This window comes from Streptopelia decaocto (assembly GCF_964273445.1).
Source record: "Streptopelia decaocto genome assembly, chromosome: 5".
Lineage (NCBI taxonomy): Eukaryota > Metazoa > Chordata > Aves > Columbiformes > Columbidae > Streptopelia > Streptopelia decaocto.
The window spans coordinates 39665171-39678896 of NC_138659.1; the positions used below are offsets into that span (position 1 = coordinate 39665171).

General features: G+C 39.5%; 1 protein-coding gene across 14 annotated transcripts in view; it reads right to left on the reverse strand.

Moving 5' to 3' along the window:
* Window positions 1–2720: 2720 nt before the first annotated feature.
* The window catches only part of LOC309439931 (solute carrier family 22 member 15-like), a 29873-nt gene continuing 18867 nt past the window's right edge, over window positions 2721–13726 (reverse strand). For 8 of the 14 annotated variants that reach the window (XM_082053118.1, XM_082053117.1, XM_082053116.1 and 5 more), the window contains 4 exons: window positions 10440–10548; window positions 6522–6680; window positions 5857–6009; window positions 2721–4909 (listed from right to left, as the gene is read on the reverse strand). In XM_082053118.1, coding sequence (XP_081909244.1) covers window positions 4897–4909; window positions 5857–6009; window positions 6522–6680; window positions 10440–10548 — 434 coding nt within the window. In that variant the 3' untranslated portion in view covers window positions 2721–4896. Of the gene's footprint in view, window positions 4910–5856; window positions 6021–6521; window positions 6681–10439; window positions 10549–13726 lie in introns of those variants that run through there. The other 6 variants (XM_082053120.1, XM_082053122.1, XR_014184088.1 and 3 more) reach the window with 5 other exon arrangements.

The following is a 13726-nucleotide window of genomic DNA, read 5'->3' on the forward strand; positions in this document are numbered from 1 at the left end:
AACACAACTCCCACTGCAGGTTACAGCCCACACGTTTCCTCACGGGTTTGGACATCTTGGTACAAAGAAATTCTGCTACTACAAGAGAAGATCATCCCAGATTTACATATAGTTTGCCTGTAGCTGTACATCTGTCCACTATTTTCACAAATTTCACTGTAATGGAAGGATTGCATCTATGAAAAAAATACTCCAGGAAATTTTACATCTCCTGTAGCAAGGGATAAAAAGAAAGATGACCTTTCCAATGAACTACTGATAACTTGCTGCATGGAAAAAAAATTAGATCTCTTGTATGCTGTAAGAGACGATTTGCCTCAGGCAAGTTAAACACTGGATGGCAGAACCAGCTGGTTACAGATGGTGGTGTGAAAAGTTCACCTACTCCTTTCCCTGCTGCTTAGCTGCAAGAGTATTAGTCAACAAAGCAAAGGTTTATTTGTACTTCACTCTGCACAGATTAAAAAGGATAAGGTCTAAAAATGAATCTGTAGCCTTCACTTCAAGCAATAACATACAGTGCTCCAACAAAGGAGCAAACAGCTTTGATGAAATATCAAAGGGGATCATGAAAAAGATCACTGAGATGAGGTTGACATGAATACTGGGCAAAGTTTACTGTCTGGAAAAAGGAACTCAAGCCCTGCCTTCATACCTGACCTGATTTTTAACATGGTGCGTGGGTGTAGGGATGTGTCATCACCAGCTGATGACAAAATAAAGCAGAGGACATTTGCCAGCCAGGAAAGCGCAAATTCAGACGAATCCCTGTTGCTTCTCCATGCCAAGACAATCACCAAGAGGTCCAATGAAAAACTCGTGGAACAAAATACAAGGGATAGCATGAACTGGAGGAGCAACGGGAAAATATTTTTGAATATTTATATTTACAGTTGATATTCTTCCTCTGACAAGGTGAAGACTGGGGCTTAAGCAAACCTAACCAGGAATTAAAGGATAAATATTGCTTAATGATAAGGAAACAGTATTAAAATGTAGGCGGCATAAGTGACTGTTCAAGCTTTGCCTCTGCCTAGCGCTCTTAGTGCCTAAGACAGAAAAAAACCCCATCACTCCTTAGGGAAAAATACAGTAAGATAAAAGATGAAACACTGAAAGCAGTGAAAATACTGAAATCAGTTCACATTTCCTTTCTGGACAACCTGTCAGGATCACAGATGTATCTAAGGATCAATGGGGCAGAGTCCAGTTGAGGCCTGTATCTAGTGCAGTGCCTCAGGGGTCAGTACTGGGGCCTATATTATTCAATATATTCATCAACGATTTGGACGAGGGAATAGAGTGCACTATCAGCAAGTTTGCTGCTGACACTAAGCTGGGAGGAGTGGCTGACACTGGAAGCTGTGCTGCCATCCAGAGACCTGGACAGGCTGGAGAGTTGGGCAGGGAAAAATTTAATTAAATAGAACCAGGGCAAGTGTAGAGTCTTGAATCTGGGCAGGAACAACCCCAGGTTCCAGTATAAGTTGGGGAATGACCTATTAGAGAACAGTGTAGAGGAAAGGGACCTGGGGGTCCTGGTGGACAGCAGGATGACCATGAGCCAGCACTGTGCCCTTGTGGCCAGGAAGGCCAATGGCATCCTGGAGTGTATTAGAAGGGGGCTGGTTAGTAGGCCAAGAGAGGTCCTCCTTCCCCTCTACTCTGCCCTGGTGAGACCACACCTGGAATATTGTGTCCAGTTCTGGGCCCCTCAGTTCCAGACAGACAGGGAACTGCTGGAGAGAGTCCAGCACAGAGCCAAGAAGATGCTGAAGGGAGTGGAACATCTCCCTTATGAGGAAAGGCTGAGGGAGCTGGGGCTCTTTAGCTTGGAGAAGAGGAGACTGAGGGGTGACCTCATTAATGTTTACAAATATATGAAGGATGAGTGTCACAAGGATGGAGCCAGGCTCTTCTCGGTGACAATCAATGGTAGGACAAATGGTAATGGGTTCAAACTGGAACACAGAAGGCTCCACTTAAATTTGAGAAGAAACTTCTCAGTGAGGGTGCCAGAGCCTGGCCCAGGCTGCCCAGGGGGGTTGTGGAGTCTCCTTCTCTGGAGACATTCAAACCCGCCTGGACACCTTCCTGTGTAACCTCATCTGGGTGTTCCTGCTCCGGCGGGGGGATTGGACTGGATGAGCTTTCGAGGTCTGTTCCAATCCCTGACATTCTGTGATTCTGTGTAAGGACAGTGCAAAGAAGCCCACTCTTATTTTTCCCCCCCCAAGCCTTGAGATTTGCAGCTGAAACATGATAAAATCCAGAAAGCAGCAGAGTTTTCTCCAGTGCTGGAGTAAAAAGACTTCAAATCAGTTTAAAAACTGATAAAGAAATAAAGGCAATTTCACAACTAAGTGTTAAAGCGCTAAAGACATTGTTCTAACACAGAAACACATGAACAGTGCAGATGCAATGTTATAATCAAATTTCTACACAAAAATAAAGCACAGGGGAAGAGCTAGAAGTGATACTTAAGGACAGGGATTGTGACCCTATGTGTATAATTAAGCCACTTAAATTAACTCAACTCCCTTCGTTCTTTTTACAGAGAAACCGAAAGCAGTAGATAACAGTCCCACACCAAGTAAAAAATTTATTAGGGCATTCATCCCCAAACCTTCTTTGTCTTTATTAAAAATAATGGGAAAAATAGTTGCTCTAAGTGAAGAATTGCTGATTCTACAAAGTCGAACGCTTTAAGGGAAGATGCCTAAAAAAGCAGTTATTTGACCAAAAATGCTGCCTTGTCTGATTTGCCGTGACAAATACAGTAATGAATCACACAGCTGTCTTTTTAACTCCAGGACCTCTTGAGATATAATGCACTGATTACATTAGTCCAACTGAAAATATTTTTAATAAAGCTGCAAATAATTCCCTTATTTCTAAACCCATAACTAGAAAAACATTTATTTTTTCCAAATAGCATATTTTTATCCCACAATAGCAGAACGCAGGAACGATATCTAAAGTAAAAAGTCAAACAAGGTGCTAAGTTAAACTGAATTGAAAAGACAAGAAGCAAAAATGGAAGTTGATGTTTCTGTGCATATTCTCTTTTGGATCTTGGAGATGAAGCACCAAACCAGCTTCCACACTGGCCTATGCTCACAAAAAGCGCTGCAGGTACCGGGAATCACAACAGGACTGCTGAAAAGATCATTAACTTTGTTTTGGGACACACAGCCTTCTGGTCATTAATCCACCAAATGTACAGGAGGCACCCCAGGCAGAGACTTCATTAATTCCAGAAATAAGCATGTTCAAAATGTAAATGATCTTTGTCTCCTGTTTTTCACATAATGTGGCATAAAAGGCAGAGAAAAATGCACTGATACAGCCTAACGCATGAGGCAGGAGGGAGAAACAGACTCCCACCACGTAATGGTACCTTTACAATCGGCCCGTTCCTGCATCTTCTCTGCTTTGGGAATGCAACTTTATATCATTCTATTTCTTGTTAAATTTTGTATCTTGTAACAACAACAAAAAAATGAAGTCAGCAGTAACAAAATTTGATCTTTACCATATGCCTGCTGACCCAATTATGCTTTGAAAAGGTATAAACAGTCACCATGGTTATAAACATTAATATAATGGAAGACATTTATATTACTCAGGAAAAAGAAAACAAAACCAAAAACAAACACCACACAACAAAACGCCACAACCACAAACTCAATTCTAATCATCATGGAAGTGAAACATTACAAAAATGATTAATAAAAAAATGATCAGAATAAAAAAGTTCGCAGCATATTCTGTTTGCACACACAAACTTGCATGGGTGTCTGTTCATTTGCAGAACTGTTATTTAACCATGGAACTTGCTCAAAATACAGAGGCCTTTCGGTAACCTTTTCCTACCAGATGCATTAGATAAAGGGCCAAGATCAACAGGATACAAGTCTTCTTCAAAAAGCCTGGATAAACATGCTGGGGAAAGCAGCACTCATAATACAGATGTTCAATAATTTTCTTTTTAATAACAAAATTGTGTTGGCCATCAAAAAACGGTACCATTTGTGGTGCATTTATTCCATTGAAATTATATTTACTGTTAACCAAACAAACCTCCCCAATGGAAGAATATCCAATTCATATATGAAATGTATTGGATTACATATTATTACATATAATATACAATATGACTCATGTTCAATAATTTCTAGTTCCACATCTACAGCCAGAACTTTATCTAAGAGGTTACTCACCCTCTCCTTTAAAAGCGCCTCTTAAAGGCCCAATATTTTTCCAATATAGTATTATTTTTAACTTCATGTATCTTTTCATGTACAACTGCAGTAAAAAAAATTACTTACGCCCACAGTAAAACCCATTTCTACTCCTTTCAGATCTCCTGTTCAGGTTTCTTATGCTACACATACTAAGGCCAACAACCCATAAAAATCTTTGGTCTCTTCACACTGTGAGGTATACTGTAATTTAGAGGCAAAAAACCCCTGCAGAGAAAATTAGCATATACAGTATGCTGTTACTTTGCACGATTACAGCTTGCCTGAATATATAAGGCCATCTAAATTTTAAATTACACACATCACTTCAATTACAATATTATAGTTTAATCTGAAGCTAGAAATTACATTTTGTAAAATAAATTAATACTTCACTTTAAGAAGCCGTAGAGAAGTCCAGAGGTCCGAAGTGTGCTTTTGTGAAGTCACTGAATTAATGCACAGATTAGTCGCCCCTTTTCTCACAAGCTTTGATCAAGTTCTTCCATCTTCTCAATTTGCTTCCATGAGTCTCCAATATTCCCAGTCGCATGTACAGAGCACGACTCTGCCCTTCAACTGCTACAGCACCTTCTCAATGGAGGCTTCATCTTCCACCACAGACAGGCCTTCTGGAATTTTGTGTTTTCTTCTAACTGGTTTGCCTGTTAGACAGAAAAATGATGCTTGAAAAACAGTTTACATGTCTTATTTTCCTTGTCTTATTCCATAGGCTAAGATTAAACCTGAAAACCAGAATTCATTGTTTTTTTAAAAAATATTAGAAGTGAAATATTATTTGAAAAGCTCAATTTTTTTTTCCATTCCAACTGAATGCAGTATTACGATGTATTAGGCATAAAAACAAAGCATAATAGTGTGTTTAGTACGATTAAATCAATTAAGTACAATGATTATCAAATAATTAACAAACTAGCATATCAAGAAAAACGTACATTCTCTTATATCTACACTAAGTCTGTTTAGTGCTAAGCTACCGATTCCTTTCTTATAGGAATTCTTTTTCTTCTCGTCTTTTAAAACTAATTCTTCTGGGAAGTCATTCCCCGATTAGGGGATATACTTGACATTTTCTAGTTTATTACCTGTTGAAACAACCAGAACTTTCATTTCCAACTTTGAAGGTTTTACTTAGTGAATATCAACAACAGGAACACATTTCAAATGACTCTATTGACTACTGAAAGACAAAACAGTTCCTCAGATATGTATTAATTTTAGATTATGTTCCCCTACAAAACATGAGGAAAAGCACAATGCAATATATGATAATATATGGTTTACTGTAAAAGCACAGGGATGTTGCTGACTACTTTAGATTGTCTTTCTAAAATTTGTTTTCTTTTAGTGAAACAAAATAGTATTCTTTTACATGTAATTTAATACATACAGGTGCAACCTGCTATCCTTGTCATCTTTGAGAGCCAATAAAAGAATAAATGTAACCTCCACTGAATGCAAGAGAAAGATGACTTTAAAAACTTCACGCACACGTTGGTTGGCGCACAATCTAAACAACATGCACTAAAATCACAGCTCGCATAAGATAAAGGGAAAATAATGCAAAGTGACAGTAAAAAATATCAATTACTCTGCTTCTTCATTTTTAAGCAGTTGGTATTTGGTACTCTGGAGATCTTCAATGCTCTCAGCAATTGGCTTATTGAGTGTTTCTGGCAGGAGGAGGGTCAGGAATCCCGCTGACAGTCCACTGATTCCAAACACCACGAACGGCACAGAAGGACTAAGAGATTTCTAAAATTAAAAACCCATAGTAAAAAGCAAACATTGTGTCCTGATCTTAAAATATATGATCCATGTGAACTGCAGTCAAAACCTAGAGACTACAACTTCTTACTCCAGCAATCTGTTCAATTCTCCATGTATTGGTAGAATACAGAAACCCAATAAATGTCATTTCACAGATAGAGCTTCACACAAAAACTTCGTTTACATGCCTAAAAGAACTCAGATACTGAAGGAGTCTTAGTACAAAATGTATTATGTGACAAACATTTAACTAACAGAGGAAATATTAACAGAACACAGGACATGAGATAATTTCCAAAAAGCATAAAACACCAGCTATTTTTACACATCTTGTTCATTAATTATTGAAATTGAATAAACTTCATTTAATTTTTCATAATTTTTTTTTTAAAGGAATATAGACACACGTGGTACCAAAAGCAGCAAAGTGCTTCTGAGAGAACATAATCAAGCTGAGTTATATAAAAAAGCAGAAAATAATCTTACCATAGATGGCACAAATGGAGCCAAAATGCCCCCAAATCTGCAAGACATGGAACAGACGCCCAAGCCAGCGTTTCTGTTTCAAACAAAGGATGAAAGATTTGTAGTTTCAGAACACACGGCTGATCATGCATGAGCATGGGGTGGCACTGCCAAAACCAGCTTTTAAAAAATATATGTAAGTTACCAAGTCTTTATTTAACGTTTTTTAAAAACACAGCTACTTGCCAGTGTGAAGCTCTAGTGAAACATCTGGCCAGATGTTTTTGAGAGGCTGAATTCTGTGCTCCCTTCAATTTTCAGACATGTTTAAAACAAACTCATCTAGGCTGAGATAATCAAAGCGTGGGCTAGAACAGCAGGATCCCTTTCAAATAGCCTTTTCAAAGAAAGTTACAAAAATCCCATGTCTTTCATTTCCTGATCAAATGCCAAAATCTTCCATCTCTCTATCAGTCCTAAACATGGTATTTTACAGTCCCTTCAGAGACTGACATTGGCACCAGTCGTCACTGAGATGGCAAGAACCAGCTCACGGGGGCTGTTCTCCCTTCCTGTGTGCCTCAGTTGCTTCCTCTTACTCATCATCACCCTCGGTCACACCACTGAGCTGAGCTGCTCCTGCTCACCCTGTTTCCTTTTCCTCCTCCGAAGGCAGGAAGACAGTGCCAGGATTAAAGATGACAAGCAGAGAGGTGACATGGGTCACTGCTAAACCAAAACCAGCCACCTCCCTGTCCCTTCCTAATGGCCCTTTGCACAGGTTAAGGGGAGCGGCTGATGGAAGGAGCTGATCAGAGGCCAGTGACTTTGCTGTAAAAATAAACAAAACAACCTGTTCCCTCAGCAGAAAAGGGAAAGAGCAACCCATGCTTCCTCACATTGAGGTAACATTGACCCAAACCCCATGAGACAAGGCAAAGCACCTCCCCTGTCAACAAAATCCCTGAACAGATGAGAGATACAAGCCCATGTGTGAACAATTTGTTTCAAACCATCCTTCCCACAGACCCCAAGCCTGTCAATGCCCAGAGGTTCACTGGCTGCTTTCTTTCTGCTGAGAGGAGCAGGGGAAAGGGGGATCCTAAATGCAAATTCTCTAACTTCAATTCCAATGCAAAATGTAAGCTGTTTTTTAAAGTCTTTAGGATATTATTAATCCAGAATCCAGCAGAGCTTGCGTTATGCAAGACAATGTCGTGGTATCCATGAGGAAAATCACATCACCCGGGAAGCATCAGCAGGTATTCTCGAGGTGCTGCACTGCCGAGAGCTGGCTGCCCGCTGCCTCTCTTACCTTACAGCCCCAGCTTTACAAAACCCGACTGGCTGCACATGTAGTGCCACCAAACAGCCAGGGGCAGATGCAAAAGTGTCTCTGCCACAGCTCTCGGGTGGCACTAATGCTCACCAGGGACTGGTGTTCAACAGAAAGGATGATGAAGAGATCCTTGTGCAGAAAACCAGGGATCAAAAGGGCAAGTATTTGAAAGAAGCATCTATTACCAGCACTGAATTAAGTAAAAATAAGGAGATCAGGGTTCCTATGCTATCCTAGGCCATCCAATGGCCCCACTCTGATTCTACCCATCCCAGACAAGGATGCCACCATTTCCCAAACATTTTGTCATGAAAAAAAAATCAGTTTGTTTTTACATCTATATTACTAGAGCTATGATTACATTTTGTTTCCAAAGACAACCTTCCTTTTTGTCCAAAATGCAACAGTAGCGATGTTTTTCTATTTTTGACTCCTTTGTTCCCCAGCAGGTATTTTAAAGGCACATCAAAAAGGAAAAAAGCCCAAAGCACATATATGCCCTCCAGCTTGCAGCACCTCTGCATTTCTAGCATGAGGTGTATTTGTCATTCCTCCATGTAACAATTACCCTAAAAAAAAATATGCCTAACAGTGCTCATGCTTAAAGTAGTAAGCAGGTTTAAATAAGGAGCAATAATACCAAAGACATTATTTTTTTTTCCAATGGGATGTTTTGCAGGAAAAATAAAGAAAAAAGAGTTTATTCCACCTCTTCTCCAGTGCGTGTGAAGGGTCCATGTCCCACCAGATGGTACGAAGGCCCCAGCTCCGCTGTCAGAGCAATGCCAGGGTCACAGCACAGCTCTGCTGAGCCCACCAGATGGTGCTGGTGCTTTGCTTTAAATTCAACTCTTGCCCTCACTGCTTCTCCTGTGTAAACTGTAATATTTGCAATTAAAGTGCCAGAGAGTTACCAAATAAACTAACTGTATTAAGTGTCACATAAGGAATTTTCATATGGTTTAACGTGGCTGTTTGCCATATCATTAAACAAGTCTAATAAAGTTGCTATTTTTCTAAACTGTCTTTACTGTTTTCTCCATGGCGGTCTGTATCTTTGACACATTAGTGTAGATTCTCAAATGAAGTAGCACTTTACTCAATTTGTTTTTAATCTTCCTAATGGCAAATAGTTTCAAGCACACTGAGACACTACTGCCATTCCTGCCGTGCATGAGCTGTCACATGCTTGGCATCGAACATCAATGGGACTTCAGAACACAAGGTAACATGAAACATAAGCACACAGTGAAACAAGGAAAAGCTGAGAAATTAAACATTTACAGATTTAATTGTCTTGATTCTCAACTCCAGAAAAGCAGAGGGGAGAGATAAACAAAAAAAACCAGAAACCACCCACTAGTAGAAGAGACCCTAAAGAACACCAGAGTTTGGAGAGGGAGAATGCAAACAAACCCCCACATCCAATTTCAGTCAGCGTGCTTGGGACTTGTGTATTAAACCTAAATCTTTGCCAAGAATCACAAGTTCAGTAGCTAGAAACAGTCAATCCACCTCCGTCCTCACAAGTTCTATTGCAAAACCTGCATTCGCAGTCTAGCTTTTGTGCCTCCGTAACATATGGGAAATTGTGAATTTCAAAGCAAAAAAAAAGCCAATCTGAGGAGTTATTATTTTTTTCCCCAAAGCCCCCACTGTCCTGGACTCAGGTGATTTATGTCACCATCCCAATTACCTCTACGGTGCCACAGGACTCATCTACCAGCCAGGACATCTTGCTACTCCACAGTAGCTTTCAGCTTGCCTGTTCTCTCAAAACAGGGCTCAGTTTTTGCAGTAGTTTTGGTTGTGCAGTTGCTATTCTTGAGCAGCTAGTGCAGTATGGCTCCAGTTTTGAACATGTACTTCGAGTTAACATTCAGAAAACCACGTGCAGCCAAGGTGGGGGTGAGAAGAAGACTATCTATGTGATATTATATTTTCCTATCCCAGGTTTATCTTGGGACAGCAGGAGAGAGACTAAACCCACAGTGCCAATGAGAACTATGAAAAATAAACTAAGGTTTTAGCCCACTTGTTCATGAATTAAATGTTATAAAGCAAATTACTGCCATACAGAAACTATTAAAATTAGTTGCAGTACAAATATTTAACTAAATCACAAAGATATAGAAAAGCACTTGTTTTTCAGGAGATAAAAAACCAGTCATATGGGAGAGTTAAGTATACAGGACTGTAAACAGTCCCTACTGCATAGTCTGTGATTAAGTTAGCATATACTTCCATCACATCACTATGTTTGGTTTTGCACCCTGTAATTTTACACCCAAAAATCACTAGTAGAAATGAGAAATACAGCACCTAGCATTACAGTGTAAGAAGCTGGTTCTCCTATTTTTATTCTGGATTCAGACCTAGAAGAAGATGCCACAAATAGCCCAGGAAGGTGCGCTGGTGCAAAACCTGTGCCTGATAGGAGAAGGCCTTTCAAGCCCCAGCGAGCTGCCTTAATTACAGAAAGAACTCATATTAATATATCAGGTAAATAGAATTATGGATAAATACTAAAAGCACAGCCGCAATCAGTATCGCTGTGCATGAAAAGTATTTTCATTTACCCAGAAGCTCTGTTCACTTACCTCAGTACTGTTGGATATAGTTCAGATGTATAAATATACACAATGTTGAAGGCAGCACTGACCATCATTTTTCCACACAAAGCCAACGAAGTGGGACTGAGGAGCAGACCTGGCGGGAAACAAACAAACAAGCAAGCTGTAAGCACAAATAGTCTGTTTTCTTACTCTTTTTACACAATGTGGAAAACATCCAGTCCCCTTTAAGAGACTGGCACGCAAAGCCAATGTTTTATCTCTATGATTTTCAACTACAAGAACAAACCAATTATCTCAGTTCTTCTTTTAAGAGCTGGCATAAGAATAGATATACAAAATAATAGTTAGGATCAATAAAATCTGCCCCATTTGGGGGCAAAGTGTAAAACTATCACTGCTCTAGCAGTCAGAATACCTTACCAGGTAACTGCATCTTTTGAGGAGCACAAAGAGACAATACACTCTCCTTGACTCACTTATTAGATTAAAACCATAAAACTTGATTCACCTTAAGAGTTTATTTGCTCCCCAAGGACACCTTGTTGGGACTTAAAGAGCAGCAGCTCTGTAACTGGAAAGAACAAAGGCTAACACAGCCCAGCTGGCTAACCTGATGGGTGGCTCTTTCCAAGTCCTAAAGAAACCTGCCTTTCCTTACCCTCATTTTGGATATGGTTATGTGCACACCATTTGTTCTAATAAATAGAGAATTTAATATATTTTTTAAAGCGTGAAAAAAGAACGAATGCTATGAGCAGCTGTGTTTCAGGTTCTCTTCCTCAGCACTGAGTCAAGCATGTTTCAGTTTGGATCAAATGATGTTGATTAAGTAACAGGAAAGTCTGATTGCTTCTCAATTGCTTTTAATTTTGCCCTCAAATATTTTCAGTTCTATTCATCTGATCAAGTCAGATTCTATTTCAGCTGAAGCAGAATTTGTACATAAACTGAAATCCAGAAACTTAATTTATTTTCTTTAAAGTGTGATGCATTTTTGCAGTTATTTCTGTAATTCATGCAGAACAGATGCAACATTTTCATCCAAGTTCTCCTTTTGCTCAGTACGAACTGGAATATTACACACAGCTGCCAGAGGCAGAGGTTTGAACCTCATCCTGGGCCCTGTCAGAACACTGGGACATCCCTTTTCTTCCATCATCTGAACACAAAGTGATGAAAAAAGAGATGTAATTCTCAAGTGTGCTTTAAAACTTGCCATTTCTATCCCGAGGAGACTTAAATTGAACACTGCATATCCATGTATTAGAAATGCAGCATAAGTGTACTTGGGAAGTTTTGGTCTTCAGAAGAAAGAGCCTGTCTAGACAGAGAAATTAGCACTCGGAAGCTGAGGAGGGAACTGAAGAGCAGGTTCCCTCCCTCCGGGGAGGCTGAAGACTGGCCAGGTGGGATGAGAAGCACACTGGAAATTCACTGCACATCAGCTTCCTTCTGTAAGTAAGCCCAGACACAGTCGTTATATTTTCCTCAGAGTCTTGGAACCTATTTCAGAATTCCTGCACAACACTCCATTATTTTCTTTACATATATAAAGCAAAACACCATTAAGCAGGAACACACCTTCTCCTGCGAGGATTCTGGTGACCATTTATAGGTCACTCACTAGGTCCAGCCAAGCATGTCCGTATTTTGTCCAACACCCTTACACCTGAACGTCCACTAGCAATGGTCTGCACACAATTCTGCCTGAAACAGCTCAGAGTCAGGGCAACTGTTCCAAATTTTGGTAAAAGACAAAAGTCATAAGTTCTTCCTAAATTCATGCATTTGAGTTTTCTTGATAAAGAATTATCTTCCATTAATTTATCTTTTGAATTTAAGGAAGTAAAATGGGGGAAATGGTAACAAACAGTGCTGATGTTTAAGAGCTTCTAGAGCAGGAGTTACAAGTTTTGATGCCATTAAAGCTGAGACTGATGTAATGAACTGCAAATTTTCCTTTCTTCTTGAAAGCGTTACCAATGAAATCACAAAAAGTTATTTTGTGTTATTATGTGTTCAGCACAAGCAGATAAACCTAAATGGAAGTTAAAATCTAGCTACCCCTAGACCAGAAAGCAATACTTGCTATAGTGTAAAGCAGACAAAATGCAGGTGGTGTCTTTGTGCTTTACAGCAGCTTTTGGAATACAAGATGACAGCTCCATTCCCCCTCTGCTGCCACTCGCCCTCACCAGCCTCTAAACTGATACTCACACAAATTAAATGATGAATTCTAAGTGATAAGGAAAGAGGGAGCTGAGGGATATCTCAGTGTTTACTCAATCATTGACAGACTTTTTAGTCTCAAATTCAGTACACATCTTTAGTAACCAAACTGCTTTTGGCTTATTCCACAGGGGAGATGACTTGGATCAGATTCTCATTCACAAGCTAACAGTTACTTAGAAGTTGAGCAAAGGTTACACATGAGAGGCGAGTGCCCAATATCTCATTAAAATCTTAAATCCCTCGTAATAAAATCAAGGCTTTGTCAACCATTCTGAAGAATGCAGACTTAGACAAACATCAGTGTTTTCCTTAGTAACAGGAGCGTCAGATTAGAGATGCAAAAACCCTCATTTCATCCAGTGAAGTGACTCATCTTCATCATGTTTCGAGCTGAATTTCTTTTACTTATTGACACAGATCACTCTGGGCCAAGAACCAGCTTTACTCTCGTCACAGTGGACATGAAGATGTCTTAATGGGACTAAAGTCAACTCAACTAGAGAAAGGCAGAAGATTTCCTCAAATTTAGCAACTCTTCAGGAATTATTACCCTATCCCAGCTAGTGACTACTGTTTTTCTTTCATTCTGTTTTAAAATACATAAAAAGAAGCCAAAAGAGCATATTTGTTAGAACAAAGGAAGAAACAGTCTCAATAAAAGGAGCAACAAAACATCTGAGGATTTGAATTAACACAAGCATGGCAAATAGGATTACAGGCCATTTTTTATCTCTTTCTGCTTTTCTTCCCGAGACTTCTCGGAGATCAATTTGAAACGGATGCCAGACAGCATTTGTAACTGTTAGGGATAAACACAACCTATAGAAGGCTACCTTATAATCACACCGCTGCTGCTCCTGGGTCAAAACACTGTTAAAGTGGAAACATTTCTACTGAAGCAATATAAAGATAAAATACAAGCAGAAAGCAGCCACTTCTGTTTGTTAGTGTCATACAGACAAACGTTTTCAGTAGCCAAAATAAGTATTAATACAGAAAAACTGTACTTGAAATGCAAATAAAAGTGGAAATACAAACCCACGTGCATGTGAACGTCACTGACAATATTAGAAAAAACA